The sequence below is a fragment of the Pongo abelii genome, chromosome 22 (assembly GCF_028885655.2).
Source record: "Pongo abelii isolate AG06213 chromosome 22, NHGRI_mPonAbe1-v2.0_pri, whole genome shotgun sequence".
Classification (NCBI taxonomy): Eukaryota; Metazoa; Chordata; class Mammalia; order Primates; family Hominidae; genus Pongo; species Pongo abelii.
Genome location: NC_072007.2, coordinates 48162671 through 48179868, shown reverse-complemented (window position 1 = coordinate 48179868; position 17198 = coordinate 48162671). Strand labels below are relative to the sequence as shown.

General features: G+C 42.2%; 1 protein-coding gene across 1 annotated transcript in view; it reads left to right on the top strand.

Annotated features, from left to right (window-relative positions):
* KCNJ6 (potassium inwardly rectifying channel subfamily J member 6) overlaps positions 1-17198 on the top strand; it is a gene marked incomplete at its 5' end in the record, with an annotated part of 300469 nt that overhangs the window by 66081 nt on the left and 217190 nt on the right. Inside the window, 1 exon segment of the mRNA NM_001133628.1 lies at positions 14085-14136. Coding sequence (NP_001127100.1) covers positions 14112-14136 — 25 coding nt within the window.

Here is a 17198-nt window from a genome sequence, read left to right as displayed (position 1 = left end):
TGCTAGCTTTTGAATGTGTTTGCTCTTGCTTTTCTAGTTCTTTTAATTGTGATGATCGGTTGTCAATTTTGGATCTTTCCTGCTTTCTCTTGTGGGCATTTAGTGCTATAAATTTCCCTCTACATGCTGCTTTGAATGCGTCCCAGAGATTCTGGTATGTTGTATCTTTGTTCTCATTGGTTTCAAAGAACATCTTTATTTCTGCCTTCATTTCGTTATGTACCCAGTAGTCATTCAGGAGCAGGTAGTTCAGTTTCCATGTAGTTGAGTGGTTTTGAGTGAGTTTCTTAATCCTGAGTTCTAGTTTGATTGCACTGTGGTCTGAGAGACAGTTTGTTATAATTTCTGTTCTTTTACATTTGCTGAGGAGAGCTTTACTTCCAACTATGTGGTCAATTTTGGAGTAGGTGTGGTGTGGTGCTGAAAAAAATGTATATTCTGTTGATTTGGGGTGGAGAGTTCTGTAGATGTCTATTAGGTCTGCTTGGTGCAGAGCTGAGTTCAATTCCTGGGTATCCTTGTTGACTTTCTGTCTCATTGATCTATCTAATGTTGACAGTGGGGTGTTAAAGTCTCCCATTATTATTGTGTGGGAGTCTAAGTCTCTTTGTAGGTCACTCAGGACTTGCTTTATGAATCTGGGTGCTCCTGTATTGGGTGCATATATATTTAGGATAGTTAGCTCTTCTTGTTGAATTGATCCCTTTACCATTATGTAATGGCCATCTTTGTCTCTTTTGATCTTTGTTGGTTTAAAGTCTGTTTTATCAGAGACTAGGATTGCAACCCCTGTCTTTTTTTGTTTTCCATTTGCTTAGTAGATCTTCCTCCATCCTTTTATTTTGAGCCTATGTGTGTCTCTGCACGTGAGATGGGTTTCCTGAATACAGCACACTGATGGGTCTTGACTCTTTATCTAATTTGCCAGTCTGTGTCTTTTAATTGGAGCATTTAGTCCATTTACCTTTAAAGTTAATATTGTTATGTGTGAATTTGATCCTGTCATTATGATGTTAGCTGGTTATTTTGCTCGTTAGTTGATGCAGTTTCTTCTTAGCCTCGATGGTCGTTACAATTTGGCATGATTTTGCAGTGGCTGGTACCAGTTGTTCCTTTCCATGTTTAGTGCTTCCTTCAGGAGCTCTTTTAGGGCAGGCCTGGTGGTGACAAAATGTTTCAGCATTTGCTTTTCTGTAAAGTATTTTATTTCTCCTTCACTTATGAAGCTTAGTTTGGCTGGATATGAAATTCTGGGTTGAAAATTCTTTTCTTTAAGAATGTTGAATATTGGCCCCCACTCTCTTCTGGCTTGTAGAGTTTCTGCCGAGAGATCCGCTGTTAGTCTGATGGGCTTCCCTTTGTGGGTAACCCGACCTTTCTCTCTGGCTGCCCTTAGTGAAAAATGTTTTTTTTTTCCCAGTAGTTGAAAAATGTTATGCTATTTTGTTCTGACCTCCATAGTTTCTAAGTAGAAAACCTCTGTCATTTGAATTACCTTTCCCTATTGATAATGCATTACTTCTCCCTGGCTGCTTTCATGATTTTTTTCTTTTTCTTTAGTTTTCAGAAGTTTATCATGTGTCTCTGAGTGAATTACCTTGGGTTTTTCTTGCATGGGTTTCATTTGGCTTCTTGGATCTGTAGTTTTGTTTTGTTTTTTTTTAATTTGAAAAAATTGCAGCCATTATTCCCTTGAATACTTTCTTCAGTCTCATCTTCTTTTTCTTCTCCTCCTGATACTCTATGTCATAAACGTTTGATCTTTTGTTACAGCTCCACATGTTCCCAAGGCTCTGTTCATTTTTTTAAGTCTATTTTCTCTCTGGTGTCCAGATTATATAACTTCTATTGTTCTATCAACAAGTTCACTGTTTCTTTGCTCTGTCTTACCCACCCTGCTGTTCAGCCCATCAATTGAGTTTTTAATTTCAGTTATTAAAATTTTTAGTTCTGAATTTTTTTCCAGTTCTTCTCCATGAGTGCTGATTTTTTGCTGAGGTTTACTATTTGTTTGTTAGGACTTTTCTTCATTTGTTTCAGGCTGCATTAGGTTCCTCATATAATTATAAAATCTGGGTCATATCAGTGTTGATATTTGTCTTCAGTCATTCAGTTTTAGCTCTTTCTGTTGGTATGACAGGTAATTTTTTACTGAAACCTAAACATTTTTGGTGTTATTATAAGATTCTGGATCTTATTGAAATCTTGTATTATAGCAGGCCTCCTCTGACATCACTCTGGTGCTAAGGAGGGAACCACCTCATTGCTCACTAGTAAGGTGTCATCCTTTTTACTGCTGGATGGTAATGAAGGTTCATGATCCCTACTGGGCCTCCAGCAACACCATCCTGGCTGGGATAGGAGGGGGCACCTCATTACTACTTCCCACTTGGTGGTCTCCACCAACAGTTTGCAAGAGTGACCTTGTTACAGCTGGATGGCAGTGAATATCCTGACTCTATACTGGCCCTCCTCTAATACCTCCCTGGTGGGTCTGGGGAGACATACCTCATTATTACCAGAACCGTATGGAGGACCAGGCTCCCCATGTGGTCTCTAGGGAGTCTCATTATCCTTCAGCAAGAAGGAAAATTCAGAATCTCCACTCTGTCTCCCCTGACACCATGCTGGCAACAGGTTTGGGTGCAGCATTACACCTGATAAGAGTGGAAGCCGAAGCTCCACACCCAGCCTTTGCTTTCCAGGTGGAATTGCTGTGTTTTCTGTAATGTTTGGCTACAGAGGTTATTGTTCAAAGGTTTTCTGTCTTCTTAGACTACCTCTCTCCTAGGTCTTTGGCTAAAGAATTCAAGCTTGGGGCATTTTTGTCTGCATCTATTGACATTTCCAATTTGCTGGCATCTCCAATATCCAGTCAGGGATAAACAATATAGAAAAAAAAAAAAAGAACTCAGAGAATTCACTCCCATGTTATTCCTCAGATCCCAAGGTCCCTAGCTGGTATGGCTTCCTCTATTCACCTTTGAGAGTCAACTTAAGTTTGTCATATATATTGTCCAGGATTTTTTTGTTGTGCTTAGTGAGAGGAATAGGAAAAAAAAAAATCAATCTGCATCATCTTTGCCAAAGCTGAAATGAAGAAATTAACTGTAAATAGAGAAAAAGAAAGACGAGATAAAAGAACAACAGAGATTAGGACGGTGTTCTTCATTTTCCTTCTCAGAGATCTCTGTTGCTGAGAATCAATTACTAGATACCTAACAAAGGGGTCACCTTCTCTCCCTTCCCTCCTGTATCCAAACAGAAGTTCAAGCTGAAAACACATGACAAGAAGCACAAGAAAATAATATAGTTTCTATCTGTAAATTTTCCTCAGTCCCCAGCCCCAGTAAATGTCACATTTGGTTATAAAATTGAATTTCTCAAAGGAGCATTTTAAAAATATTCCCCTGACTTAGTTTCTTTTATAACTATTGACACAGATGAGAGGTTGAAGAAGCACATCTTTCTGCACCCTACACTTTTTTGCATGCGTAGGGAACAAGCTGGCTTTCTGGGGTTATTCCAATAACTGGGACTCTCTGCTGTCCTGCTGACAGTGCTGTGGCAGAGTTCAGCCGGGATAGTATCCTGTTTTGAGAATAGGCATCCACACCACTTCCCTGGATACTGATAGTGACCAGAGTGGCCTGGCTTGGGGAGGAGCCATTATCATGCCCCACTGGGCTCCCTGTCTGATTAGAGGGCTCCATGTGGGTTATCCAGTATTAGGCAGTTTAGGCTTAAATCTCCTGTCACAAAAGTTGATCATGGCCCTCCCAAAGGCTATGTGTTTTCACAGATGCACACAGGCTGAGCTATGAATGAATGAATGAATGAATCCCTTACTCTTCACTGCAACCCAGTCAGTTCTCAAAGTGAAGCATGACAAATAGTCCCACAGCAGCATGCATAACCCTAGGCTTCCCTAGGATTCACTCCTCTAAATTGAAGTTATAGGCATAAGTTAAAAGGCAGGAGAGAATTGAGCACCATGGTAACCAGAGTCCTCCACAGCACCTTTGCATGGGGCTCCCTGATACAACATTGCATTAGACAAATATAAGGCATTCTAGTGACCATACCAAACTCACCACTGGGCTTGAGTGACTCCTTAAAACAGGGTCAAGCTGCTGGGCAAGGTGATTATTTTCTAAGTCAGCAGCCTCCAGCCTTTTTGGCATGAGGGACCAGTTTCATGGAAGACAATTTTTCCACGGACCTGGGGCAGGAGGAGGGGATGGGGATGGTTTCAGAGTGAAACTGTTCCACCTCACATCATCAGGCAATAGATTCTCATGAGGCGTGCACCACCTAGATTTCTCACGTGTGCAGTTCAAATAGGGTTCGTGCTCCTATGAGAATCTAATGTCACCGCTGATCTGACAGGAGGTGCAGCTCAGGCGGAAATGCTCACCTACTGCTCACCTCGTGCTGTGTGGCCCAGTTCCTAACAGGCCACGGACCAGTATTGGTCCACGGCCTGGGGGTTGGGGACCCCTGTTCTAAGTATCCCTTATATGTCAGAGTAACTAACCAGCCTTACCTTCGGGCCTGCCATCCTGCCCCTATCATCACTCCCACCTGACCCCTGGCACCCCACAACCCACCTCTGATCAAATAGAAGAAAGAAGGTCATACAAAGAAAAACAAAAGGAATCAGGGATTTCTTTCCCTTCAACTATCACTACATCCCTGAAACCATTTTAGAAGAGCTCTTACGGGTCATTGTATTGCAGTACTTTCTGGGGCAGAAATTCTTCTGGAAAATTCTGAACAAATGACTGGTCAGCATCTCATGTCAGGAAACTCACAGCTGTTCAGGGACATTCCATTCATTCTATGCATTCTTTGATTGTGATTTGGTATTTCGTTTTACCCTTTTTGGAAACAGAAGAATTCATCCTTTATAGTGTTTCAGTTGCTCCTGGAGTTGTCAAGACAATTTCCTCTGACTTGCTCTGTTACTTTGTAAGTCATGGCTCCAAGAATGACAAGTCCTACATCCACAGTATGCACAGTTGCTAAGGTGCAGAGGGGATGGGCACTCAGAATGGGGTAGCCAGGGAGAATGTCAAACGGAAGTCAAACCTGAATTGAGGGATGAAGCAATGCAATGTGTTCAGAGACCAAAGGGGCTTGTCGGGCGGGAGCATAGTGTAGAAGTGATAAGCAATGGGCTTGGATAGGTAGGTGGAGACCACGGCTGGAAGGGAAGGGTCCAGGCAAGCCATGGAATGTGGGGAGCTGGGAGTGCAGAGTGGATGTTGGAAGACTCAGTTTGCCTAGAACTTGGATTGTGGGCAACCAGGAAAAGTAAAGGGGAAAGAAAGGAACTAATATGGCATCTGTTCCCTTTCCTCTTGGAAATAGAGGTGGTTTGGCAATGCCTGTGGCTTGGATGAAGCCCGGTGGGAGAGGCATTGGCCACTGCAAGGCTTAGGATGTCTGGAAGATCACCCTGGAGGCAAGACAAGAGCCCCCAGAGAGATGCTGAACCAGAAAAGAGGCCATAGATTGAGAGTCATGAGACCAACAGGAAATTCCTGCCTGTTTCCAAGATTCAGCACTGTGGTTGAGTCCTGGGAAGCGAGGGACCAAACCTAGAATAGGTGCATCTTGGAAGCAGAGGTACCTGACAGGGAAAAGACTGCAGATGCTTGTCCACCATGGGCACGGGCTCTGTATGCTCCAGTTACCTGGACATCCTCAGTGCCTCCCTGCAGTCTCGCATAGTATTTTCTTTAAAGGAAATTTCCTGATAGGTCTTTGGTGATAATGCTTGTCCTATATTTTACAATATTTCCAGGAGCTCTAGGAAAGGAGAAATGAGTCACTTACCAATATTCCAAGAAACCAACTCCCCTGGGGAAATTCGTGAAACATTGTCTGGATATTGACGCTGAAAGTCGAGAGCTTGTCCCACAGTATTTCAAGCCAGGGAGGACACACACAGAGTTGGGTTTGGAGAAACTCTGGCAGCCATGTGGTCCAACTGTTTTCTAACTCTTATCTCTGCTACCCATCACTCTTAGAAAGTCATGTGCTCAACAGCTTTCAAGAAAGTACCCAGGGCAATGTTCCAAATGCTCTCCTGCCATCTACGAACTCACGCTGAAGCCCAAAGGAATTGAGGCAACGTTAGTACAAGCTTAACTTTGAATCTGATTTACCTTTATGAGATATCCTCATACCTCAGTGTATTAGGACCCTCCCTGGTCTGGTCAACAAGACCACAATGATGGCAGCATAAGGAACCAGTCAGGGTGACCTGTACATAGGGACCTTAGAAAGGATATCTGGTGAGGCTAAGGCTCTGAGCCTTATTGCAAAGAGGGCTTTCTCACCTAAAGCATCCTACGTGGCCTGCCCAGCAAGAATGTCACCTCCTCCTTCAAGCACACCCCACAGATGTTTTTACCCCAAATTGTGAAAATTTCAGATTATTTTAGAAACTTTAACTGAGTATATCAGTGGTGAAAACTAACTTTACTCTGAAAAAAATGGTACCCCATCCTGATAGGCAAGTTCTTTACTCTTCAAATCTGCTAGCCCCTGGGCTCACAGGAGAGCACACTCATTGGGTTTTGCCTCCACATCTCCCACCACCTTCCTTGGCTCACCAGGGTGGTTTGCCACGGTGTTCACACAGGCACCTTCCTCTTCCCACTGGTTCGCTACTACTCCAGCCCCGGCCTCCCTCCTGAGCAGCTGTCTGGCCTCCAGGGCCCTCCAGGGCTTATGTCCTCATTTTCCGTGCCAGCCTCCTGCTCTTCTTCTCACACCAAGCCTTGGTCCCCCTGTGACCTGCTGCTCCTCACGCACCAAGCTTTCCCACCTTTCCTCGTGCCATTTCTCCATCTGGAGTATTCTTCTTTGCCTTCCCCTCTCCCATCGCTCTTCTTTCCCTCCTTCACAGCTTGAAGCTGCTTCCTCCATGAGGCACGCCCTGGTTCTGTGAGTTAGAACTACATTTTCTCCAGTCTCATTCTCTGTCTCTGTTCTGTTTCTCCCCCTCCTTCTCCCCCTCCCTTCTCTCCTCTCTCTCTCCCTCTCTCTCTCTGTCTCTCCCTTTCTCTTTGCTCCCTCTGTTCCTCTTTCTATCAATGTCCTGTAGAACCCTTCTGGTGTTTTACCCTTGATACCACATATTGCAGCTATTTCTCTACACATCTTGCCTTCTGGACCAAACTGGAAGCTCTCTGAAGGCAGGTGTAAAGCTGGCTTTACCTGGATGTCCTCTTCTATCCAGTGCCCATCTTGTGCACATCAATAAATTTTTCAGCATCAGATGATTGAAGAAGGATCTTAGACCTGGATTCCCACTGCTGCCTTCAGCACAAATGGCCTTCATTTCTAGGACTTCTCACCAGTTCTTAGGGATGCAGGTGGCACTGTGGTGCAGGATGCAGGTGCAAAAAAAAGACTTCTTGGGTTTGATGCCCAACTCTACTCCTTACCAGCCGTGTGATCTGGCATGATCTGCTGAACCTCTCTGTGCCTCAGTTTCCCCATCCTCAAAGTAGAGAAGACAGTACCATTTCACAGGGTCCTTGTGAGAATTAAGGAGATAGTCTAATGTACTAATGCAGTGACAGGCTAACATAAATGTGAAGTAAACATTAGGAGTTACTATTTTTATATATTTTCATATTGTTATATTTTTATGTATTTTATATTTATATTGCCCCAAATCATACTTGCATACTGGCTACTCATTTCCATTTGTTTTTCGTTAGGCAAAAAACTAATTAGTGATTCTTAAATGCTGTGGCCTATATTTTTCAGCAGCAACTCAAGGCAACATAAATGATGCTGTACTAAGAGAACACTCACTTGCTTGGCTATCTGAGGATGTGGCATTTTCCATTTAAATCAGTCCTCAGGTGACCTGCCATCGCACCGTGTCAGGGAAGAGGAGGGGGGAAGGTGAGGAGGGGCCAGGGCTGGTGCATTTGTTGAGAACCTGAAGAACAGGGTGGGAGATTTGAGGGCTCCAGGTTTAACCAGAGGTGAGGCCCTGTTGAGGATACTAAGTTCGTAAAATGGCTTTATCGTTTCCTACTTTGCATAAATGTTTCTTTAAATGGTTGTATTTTGGAAAAAAAATCACAGTTTTCTGATGAATACAAGCACACATTTTAGAGAGATAAAAATATCTGAGATGCAAATATAACCGGTTTGAAATATATCAACCATGATGAGTTTCCCCCTCATCCTTAAAAGCCTACTTCTGGGTAGCAGAAAGCAAGGCAGCACCGCCGAAAATGCAGACCTCACTGGGTTCTGCCAGCTCCTGTCCTCTGTCTGAGGGAGCCCCATGCAGCGGAAAAAAACCCTTTCTACCCTTTCTAGATGCTCTGCATTCATGAATCAATCTCCTCTTCCCCATCCTCCTCTCTCCCTCACACACACACACACACACACACACAGAGTGTCTCAGCCTTAGCTCTGAGCTAAAGTCAGACTGTTATAATTGCCCTCATTAAAAACACCTCTGTCATTTTAGACACTCAAAGAGAAGTATGTATCTGGCATGGACTCTGTAGAAAGCCATACTCTCTTTAGCTGAAACAGATGTGGGAGTATAAATTACACACACACACACCCAAGCAAATTGCTGAGCCTTTATTTACTTCCCCAGGTGTGGCAGAGGGAATAAAGTCCAGACAGAAAATTAAATGCCCATTGCCTCTGAAAGTCAATACTCTACGCGAGGAGTTTATGATTTAAACAAGACACTTAACATTTTTTTTTCAGCATCTGTGAACATGTTTTGCTCAAACATATCATCATGATTCCCCCAAATGTTCGATGTGTCTATGAATGCCTTTTATTAAATGTACAACAATACAACTTTAAGTGGAGTGCCTCCTAGAGCAAAATAGCATAGCTCTTCCAAGCAGTGTGCCTAGGTTCTGGAGACCTTATATTCCGGAGCAGGGGTGTGGAAATACAGGTGTGGGTTGCATAGTCACCAGCTGTTGACACTCTTGATGAGTAGTTCCCTGAGGGGCTGGCAGCCGTGGGTCTGGCTAACTTCAGGGAAATTTGCTTTGTTATTTTTGGCACAAATGCTAGAGGTCAATATTTGTCCTCAAATAGCAAGAACAGGTTCTAACTCTGGGCCCCCACACAGTAGCCAAACGGAATGATTACAAACCCACACATGGACATTACACTTGACTGTATTTATATACATTGTCTCATTTGTTCCTCAAACAGTCCTGTGAATCAGGCAGTGCAAATTCCACCTATCCCCACTTCACAGATGAGAAAATTAGAGCTTCCAAGATTAGTTAATGAGTGAATAAGAAGTGGTAAAACCATGACAAAAACCTTTCTACACCCACGCTTCCAAACTCTTATACATGTGCTCTCTTTCTCTCTCTCCCCGCCACCCTCTCTAAGAACATCCAAGTGGGATAGACACAACACGCAAGAACAAAAAATTCTCAGGCCAGAGTAAGTTCTTTGCTCCCAACAAGTATGATTCCTGCATTTCTGATTTTCTTTTCATTTTAAAAGAACATGAGATGATTACCTCTGATATAAAAATCCTTGGCTCCCCCAGGGAAAGACATTTTTAACACAAGTTCATGAAACAAATAAATCTGTCTTTTTCACCTTAAAATACCACCAATAATCACAGTCTATCAAAGCATGTTCAGGTATCCTCTTCATGTTGCTGACTTCCATGGGAGTAAGGGATGAGGGACAGGGCAGAAAACAGCAAGCAGTGGACCACTTCTGAAATGAGCACACCAGGAAACAGTAGCTCCAAAAGTAAAATGACTTGTCCAGGTTCCTGGGGAGGTTTAGTGGTCAGGGCTTCTGGTCTACCACACACCACCTCCCAGCCATGACCTCCAGATGAGGCTATTGAGATGGGGCTTTGGCATTTTCCAGAGCTTCCAGAGTCCCTCGATGCCATAACAAATTATACAGTGTGACACATGGATGCATTTGTGCACAAACAAACTTAAAGATAAAACTCAGGAAAATGGTCAGAAAGAGCAGGGGAGCCAGCAGAGACTGGGTGGTGCCCAGCGGAGTTTTTAGGGATGAATTTGGAGAGGACAAGAATGAAGTGGAACTTGCAGTGTCTAGGCAGAGGGAATAGTGCTTGCCAAGGCAAGGAGGTAGAAAACGGTCGTGGATTGCAGGGAGCTGGACCTAAGGTATGAGTGGAGAAGAAAGAACCATCATTCCAGGGGCCCTGGCTCAAAGCAATGACTGCGTTCTCGATTGCTAAAGAACTGATGGATTTCAAGCAGGGAGAGGCCACGTCAGGTTTGTGTTTTAGATAGATCCCCCAGAGCTATTTCATGATAAACCTTTAGGGTTGTAGGTGGGGCTCCAAGCAGGTGGAGGCAATGTTAATAGTCTCCTAAGTAGAGTGCAGCGAGGGAAGACCAACTTTAAAATATGCAAAATAGGCCCGGCACGGTGGCTCAGCCTGTAATCCCAGCATTTTGGGAGGCCGAGGTGGGCGGATCACGAGGTCAAGAGATCAAGACCAGCCTGGCCAACGTGGTGAGACCCCGTGTCTACTAAAAAACACAAAAATTAGCTGGGCGTTTTGGTGTGCACCTGTAATCCCAGCTGCTCGGGAGGCTAAGGCAGGAAAATTGCTTAAACCCAGGAGGCGGAGGTTTTAGTGAGTGGAGATCATGCCACTGTACTCCAGCCTGGCAACAGAGCGAGACTCCATCTCAAAAAAAAAAAAAATGCGAAATATCAGGGGGTGACGAAGGAAGAAGAAGTGGAGAGCGGGGGTTCCATGGAGAGGTCAGGCAGGATATGCAAATCTGGGCATTGCCAGCCATTCATGGAAATTAGGGACATTGTTGTGAATGAGAATACTCGAAGAAAGAACATAGAAATGGCAAATCTAGGAAACCTCAACACCACACTGGGACTGTTGTGTAAGGGATCTTGGCTAAATGGGCTTAGGTTTGATGGGCCTTGAGATTTCTGGGAGAGCAGAGGTTGTGGATAAGGGAAAGAGATTGACTCCCTCTAAATCCTTTCCTGGCACATCACACTCTTCCCTGGGCTTCAGTTTCATCAACTGCATCACTATGGCGTTGGGCTTGACAATCTCTAAAAGAATCACTTCCAGTTTTAATATGCTGTAATTCTAAATCTCTTCCCAGTAATGTAAATCCAACAACCAGGAAATTTGCTGTGAAGGAAACTCTTGGCTTTAAAATAAGGAGAATTTGCTTGAGACCAAGAATGAAATGTAAATGCTTTATTGGATATACATGTCGTGTAACTGCAAACATCAACTTTCTGATAATGAGGGAAGGACATAAGGAGTTTAGAGACATCCAATAGAATAACTAAACCACTTACACCAAAACATATGTCATGATTTCCACCATAAGTTATGATATAGATGAGTCAGTCTGGGAGAGCTATATTTAGGATTTTAGGAGCCTCTCCCCACTTAATGTCAGAGGATTCCATTTAACTACAGGGAAGAGGAAATTGCTGGTCCAGGCAGTATTTGACATCTCTAGGACTAAGATATCCAGCACATCTGAACAAAAATAGCTGCAAGGACCACCCACCAGCAAGAATGGGGTCCAGAATGTGGCAGGGTCCTTAGGTCACAAGAGATAAAGTGGTAACACACACACTCAAGAAAACAGACACACTAAACAGGGCTTGTTAAAAGTGTAATGCCTGGAATCTGGATGCCTATGGTTTGGCATTGGGGGGTTCTCACTGCTGGTGCCATCAGAGGAGGGTCAAGCTGAAGAGGTCTGTGATCCAGAGTGAGGCCTGATGGAGCACAGAAAATGGGGAAGTCAAGTCACAGACCAGGACACAAGGAGAGCTAGTACAGCTAGACGGACAGACATAGCAGAGCTGGGCTATGAGGGGAAGCTGAGAGTCAATGACAGGACCCACAGAGACAGAACAAGCTCTGGGACCAACTTCACTGAGTCCCTGCCATGGAACAGCTTTTATGCCTGAATTGTCACAACCCGCTGGGGTCGGCTGGTGAGCAGCCGCTGTGCACACTCGCATGAACCAGCGTTGTGTAAGAGGCTCCTCTCTGCCTGTCTTATTCAGCTCTGTGATGTGACACTTAGCCTCTCTACTGGCCCACGCCATGCTGTTTCTCTGCATGTTGACATAACCCAAGCGGTAGGCTAAATATCATGGGTGAAATTCCACAGCAAGCAGGTTGGTAGATTACAGCTCCGTAGCTCCTTCTGTTCTCAAGGGCAATTATTAGTTTAAGAAAGAGGTGGTGTGCTGATTTCGTTGTCATGAATACAGGGCTGTGGAAATCAAGAATATTTGCCATGTGCGAAGTTGTTTGTTGCCATTCAATAAAAGCATACCCTTCCAGTTTGGGAATAGTGTCATAAGGAGGATGAATAATGATCTTGCTATCCGTACTACAACACCCAAGCCATGACACATCAGTTCGAGTGTTAGCCAAACCGCTAGACTGTACTCAGCATTGTACCAGGGCCATGGGGAAAAGCAAATACTACTCTGGGCTTCCAAACTCTAAAATGTTGATGGCAGAGGGGCTGGAACACAACAATGTGAAACCATGAGTAAACTTCATAACGATGACATGAGAAAGAACACTACAGTTGTCCGTAAACAAAAGGTCAGAGAAAGACAACAGTGTAAAATAACAAGATAATGTTATCTCCCTGTTGATTTAGCAAAGACTAGGAGTCAAAAGTGCTAGTGCCACTGGCAAGCTGGCAAGAATGTAAGGAACTGAACACTTTTATACACTGTCAGGTACAACGTTTGTGGGGGACAACTGAGCACTATATGTCAGAATTTTTAACATTTAGACTTTTTGACCAAGCCATACCTCACCTTAGGATTTATCCTCATAAAATAACTTGCACAGGACAAGTGCACAACCATATAAGTTCCAAGATGCTCATCCCAGTGTTTTATAAAGTAGTGAAAAATTCTAAGTAAATTAAATGGGATCTGGTAAAGGAAATGATGATATAGTCCATGATGAATACTATGCAGTCATTAAAAAAATGATGATGTATTCTACCTTTACTGGCATAGAAAGATGCATGATATGATGTTAAGTGAAAAAGTTGCTTCAACACAAAATGTGTATAGCACAGATATTTATCTCTATGAAGATAGGATCATATTCCCATATCTGTAAATATGCACAGGTAAAGAAATAGGCCTAGAAAGCAGTCACCAAAATGTAACCATGATTTCCTCTGGGGGTGGCATTAGATTTATAATTTTCAGTTTTTTTCTGAAGTTTTTAAATAATGAACATATTTTAGTTTCACAGAAAAACAAGGCTGCAAAAAAAGTATAATAGTGGGCAATGTTGCAGTTACTACATATGTTAGGAACACAAAGAAATTAAACCCAAAGAACTGTGGAGAAATTAAAGAGAACTTTTCAGTAGAGATGACCAGTATTCTTAATAGCTCCAAAGTCATTTTTTAATTAGGACAGATTCAATTTCTGTATGTATTATTCTGGCTTTCAAACTCAGTGGGTTATAACCTATATCTCGGTTAAAACAAAATGTTTTTAGCCCAAAGTAGATAAGGTTATAAGCCCATCAAAACTCATGACTTTTTAAAGGCTCCAGGAACCCAAAAAAGTAAGACAAAGAAATATGTATAAAATCTATTTAGTTTTTTGGAAAGAAGAAACCAAATGACTACAAAAATATCAACTCCAAAAATACCAAGAAAGCTTCAATGGGGGAAAACAGAGAGAAAAAAAAAAAATTGGCATATGGATGTCAAAAATCCAGTGTCAAAGAGGTTTTGAAAACTGGTCGTGCTGTCACCAATTATATATATCCAAGATCAGTGTGACAGATGCTCATTTCCAAGAGCAATAGGAAGCTTTTTAATGCCCTAAGAATCTCTTTTCAGTGACTGACTGATAATATAACAATCATGTGGGTTTTTTATTCATTTAATTATTGGAAACCAAATTCTGACCTAGGAAAAAGAAGGAAGAGAGATATAGCTGTAAATGGCAATTAGATCAATTCATATCTAAGACATGTTTTACAGATAATTGTCTTTTCTTCTCACCTCCAGGAAAAGCACAAAGAAGAAACTGCAACAATGGCCAAGCTGACAGAATCCATGAGTGAGTAGCTTCAAATTTATTATTTATTTTTTGTTTTGAATGGGAAAATGCAAAATCGCACAAAAAAGACATCCCGTGTGATGATCTGATTTGTCCTTCTCTTTCGCTCTTACGGGACCAAGATCTGTTTCACACATGCTGCATCATGTTGATGTTACTTTATGCGTTATTTGGAGTTCATCTTGCTTCAGGTCAAATTCTTTGTTGAAGCTGTTACCCACAGTATGGAGCCGAAGAATAAAAATAGATTTTATTTGTAACACTGCATTGGGGATTGGGACTCAACAATAATTTCAACCTGACTTTTAGGAGGTTTAGTCAAAGTCAGCTGAAGATTTTTCTGGGCATCTATTCCATGGGCTGGATGATCTAAAGAGAGGAAAGAATGATAAATCATTGTTAAACCTTTCAGGTGTAGTTCAGAAATTTCAGACAGAACTATTAAAAAATGGAGTGCTTGCAGTATAAATAGCTTGTAATGATTTAGGTTTTGAACATAGCATTATAGTGCTCTTAAGCTAAATAAACAGGATACACAAAGCATTTTTAAGAGGAAAGGGGGCTGGGCACGGTGGCTCATGCCTGTGATCCCAGCACTTTGGGAGGCTGAGGTGGGCAGATCACTTGAGGTCAGGAGTTCAAGATCAGCTTGGCTAATATGGTGAAACCCTGTTCTATTAAAAATACAAAAATAAGCTGAGCATGGTGGTGCATGCCTGCAATCTCTATTATGGCTGTTTGGAAGCTGAGTCAGGATAATCACTTGAACCCGGGAGGTGGAGGTTGAAGTGAGCCAGGTGTACTCTAGCCTGGGCAACAGAGCAAGACCTGGTCTCAAAATAAATAAATAAAAATAAAAAAAGGAAAGTGGAATTTATTAGAATAAAGCCTTCTTCAAAGGAGAAATGCAGTTTTCTATGATGAAGTCTAATTATTAAAGACCACATGAATATGAAATACAAGGCATTTTTTTTCCTTTGAAAAATGGAAATTTCTCCTGGTAATAGATTTCATACGGAAAGTTACAATGGAGGCTTACGAACACTTCTCCATGAACACCTTATTAAATTTGGCCTGTAAAAATTAACGATTAATGTTGCCCACATTTAATTGTGCACCTTCCTCCTCCTCTAATCATGAGACTATTAAATACAGGTCTCCCTCTGTAGCATAGTAAGTGAACCTTTATTCCAAAATATCCACCCATACCAAGAAAATATAACGTTTAAAAGTTATTTACATTGATTTCCTTTCATTCCTGACCCCAAACCTCTGTGTAATTTTAAGTAAGTCTTGAACACGTGCTAATTTCACTGTGATGAAAGGACTGGGTAAAGAAAAAAATCCCTTTAGCACTGATACCCCTCTCCCCTGCTCTTATTTCTGTATCATCTCCTGCCGTGCTCTCTGCTCCGTCCTTTTTTTCCACCTGTAGTCTTGCAAACTGAAATGTTAAAAGAATTTACAACTTGGTTTGAAAAACCCCAAACTGGTTGTATTAGTCCATTCTTGCACTGCTATAAAGAATTACCCGAGACTGGGTAATTGATAAAGAGAAGAGGTTTCATTAGCTCCACAGTTCCACAGGCTGTACAGGAAGCATGGTGCTGGCATCTAATCCGCTTCTGGGGAGGCCCCAGGAAACTTACAATCATGGTGAAGGGCAAAGAAGGAGCAGGCATGTCACATGGCCAGAACAGGAGGAAGTGGGGGGGGGGGGTGTTCCATACACTTTTAAACAACCAGATCTCTCGAGCACTCACTCACTATCACTAGAGCAGCACTGAAGGGGAAATCCACCCCCATGATCCAATCGTCTCTCACCAGGCCCCACCTCCAACATTGGGGGTTACAATTCAATATGAGATTTGCATGGGGACACAGAGCCAAATCATATCACTGGTTCTCTGTAAGTGAAAGCATCCTAAAGTGATGAAATGTGCTCTTCTCAGACCTGGAATGAAAGAGTGTGGCCAGTGCCATTACAAAATGGACCAGCCTGTATTGTCCAAATATACAGTGGATCCGTGGGCCTTATCAACTAATTCACAATCCACAGCACATGAGCAGATTTCTTTCTAATCTTTAAGTCCAAATTCACCAACACGTTCGCTAAATGACAGGAAGATCAGTGGCTTAGAACCTGAGCATCATTGTCCATGAACGGAGTCTCAGGTGTCTGGGTGAATTAAATCAGATGGTGTTGCGTGTAAGTTATGATGCTAACAGTTTTCCCAAGGCTTCTGTTAGAAATTGATACTCCGGTTCAGTGAATATTATTTTTAACTCACCTGACTGAATTGTAAGGGTACCATACTGATTAATATTTCTGATGAAGCTATTTTTATTTTTCCATCTATATTGGTTTCCAGATACATTTAAATAAGAGCTCTTCACCTGACTATCGATTTATTGGTTTTAGGTTTCAGGTTTGGCTGGACAATATTTCTAATGATTTTGGTCTGTGAATCAACTGTCATAAGAGAATTCTATCAAAGTTGAATTCCAAATCCTTGGGTCGATGACTGGGTGCACCCATTCTTCTAATGTGCTCTGTCATTATGAAAAAGATTGCATGAATGTTTCTCAATGCATAAGGAAATTTAAAAGTTGAGAACAGACCTTAGAGTCATACCCAATGTCCAAGTTTATTGGTCCTTACAAAGATACAGCATATTATAAAATATATAAGATGCGAGGCAACTTCTATAGATGCTACAAAATGCTAATCATGTGGTCAACGTACCAAACATTTCATTTAAATTAAACTCATGACTAATTAAATATACCACACACTTATTTTACATAGAAATCTACAATGAAATACATAATTAGGTAAGGATATTCTATCAGTAGGCTGAGCAAAGAATTAACATATAATTACCACACAGTAAAATTGATGGGAACATAAACCATGGCCACACTCTGGAAGAAAAAAAAAAACAGACAGAACCGTGAATACCCAAAACACAATGCTATGAATGGGTTTCCAAAGCCAGTAAACACTTTGCTTGTTAAACTGCCAAGCAAAAACCATCTGGTTACTAGAACATCTCTATGTT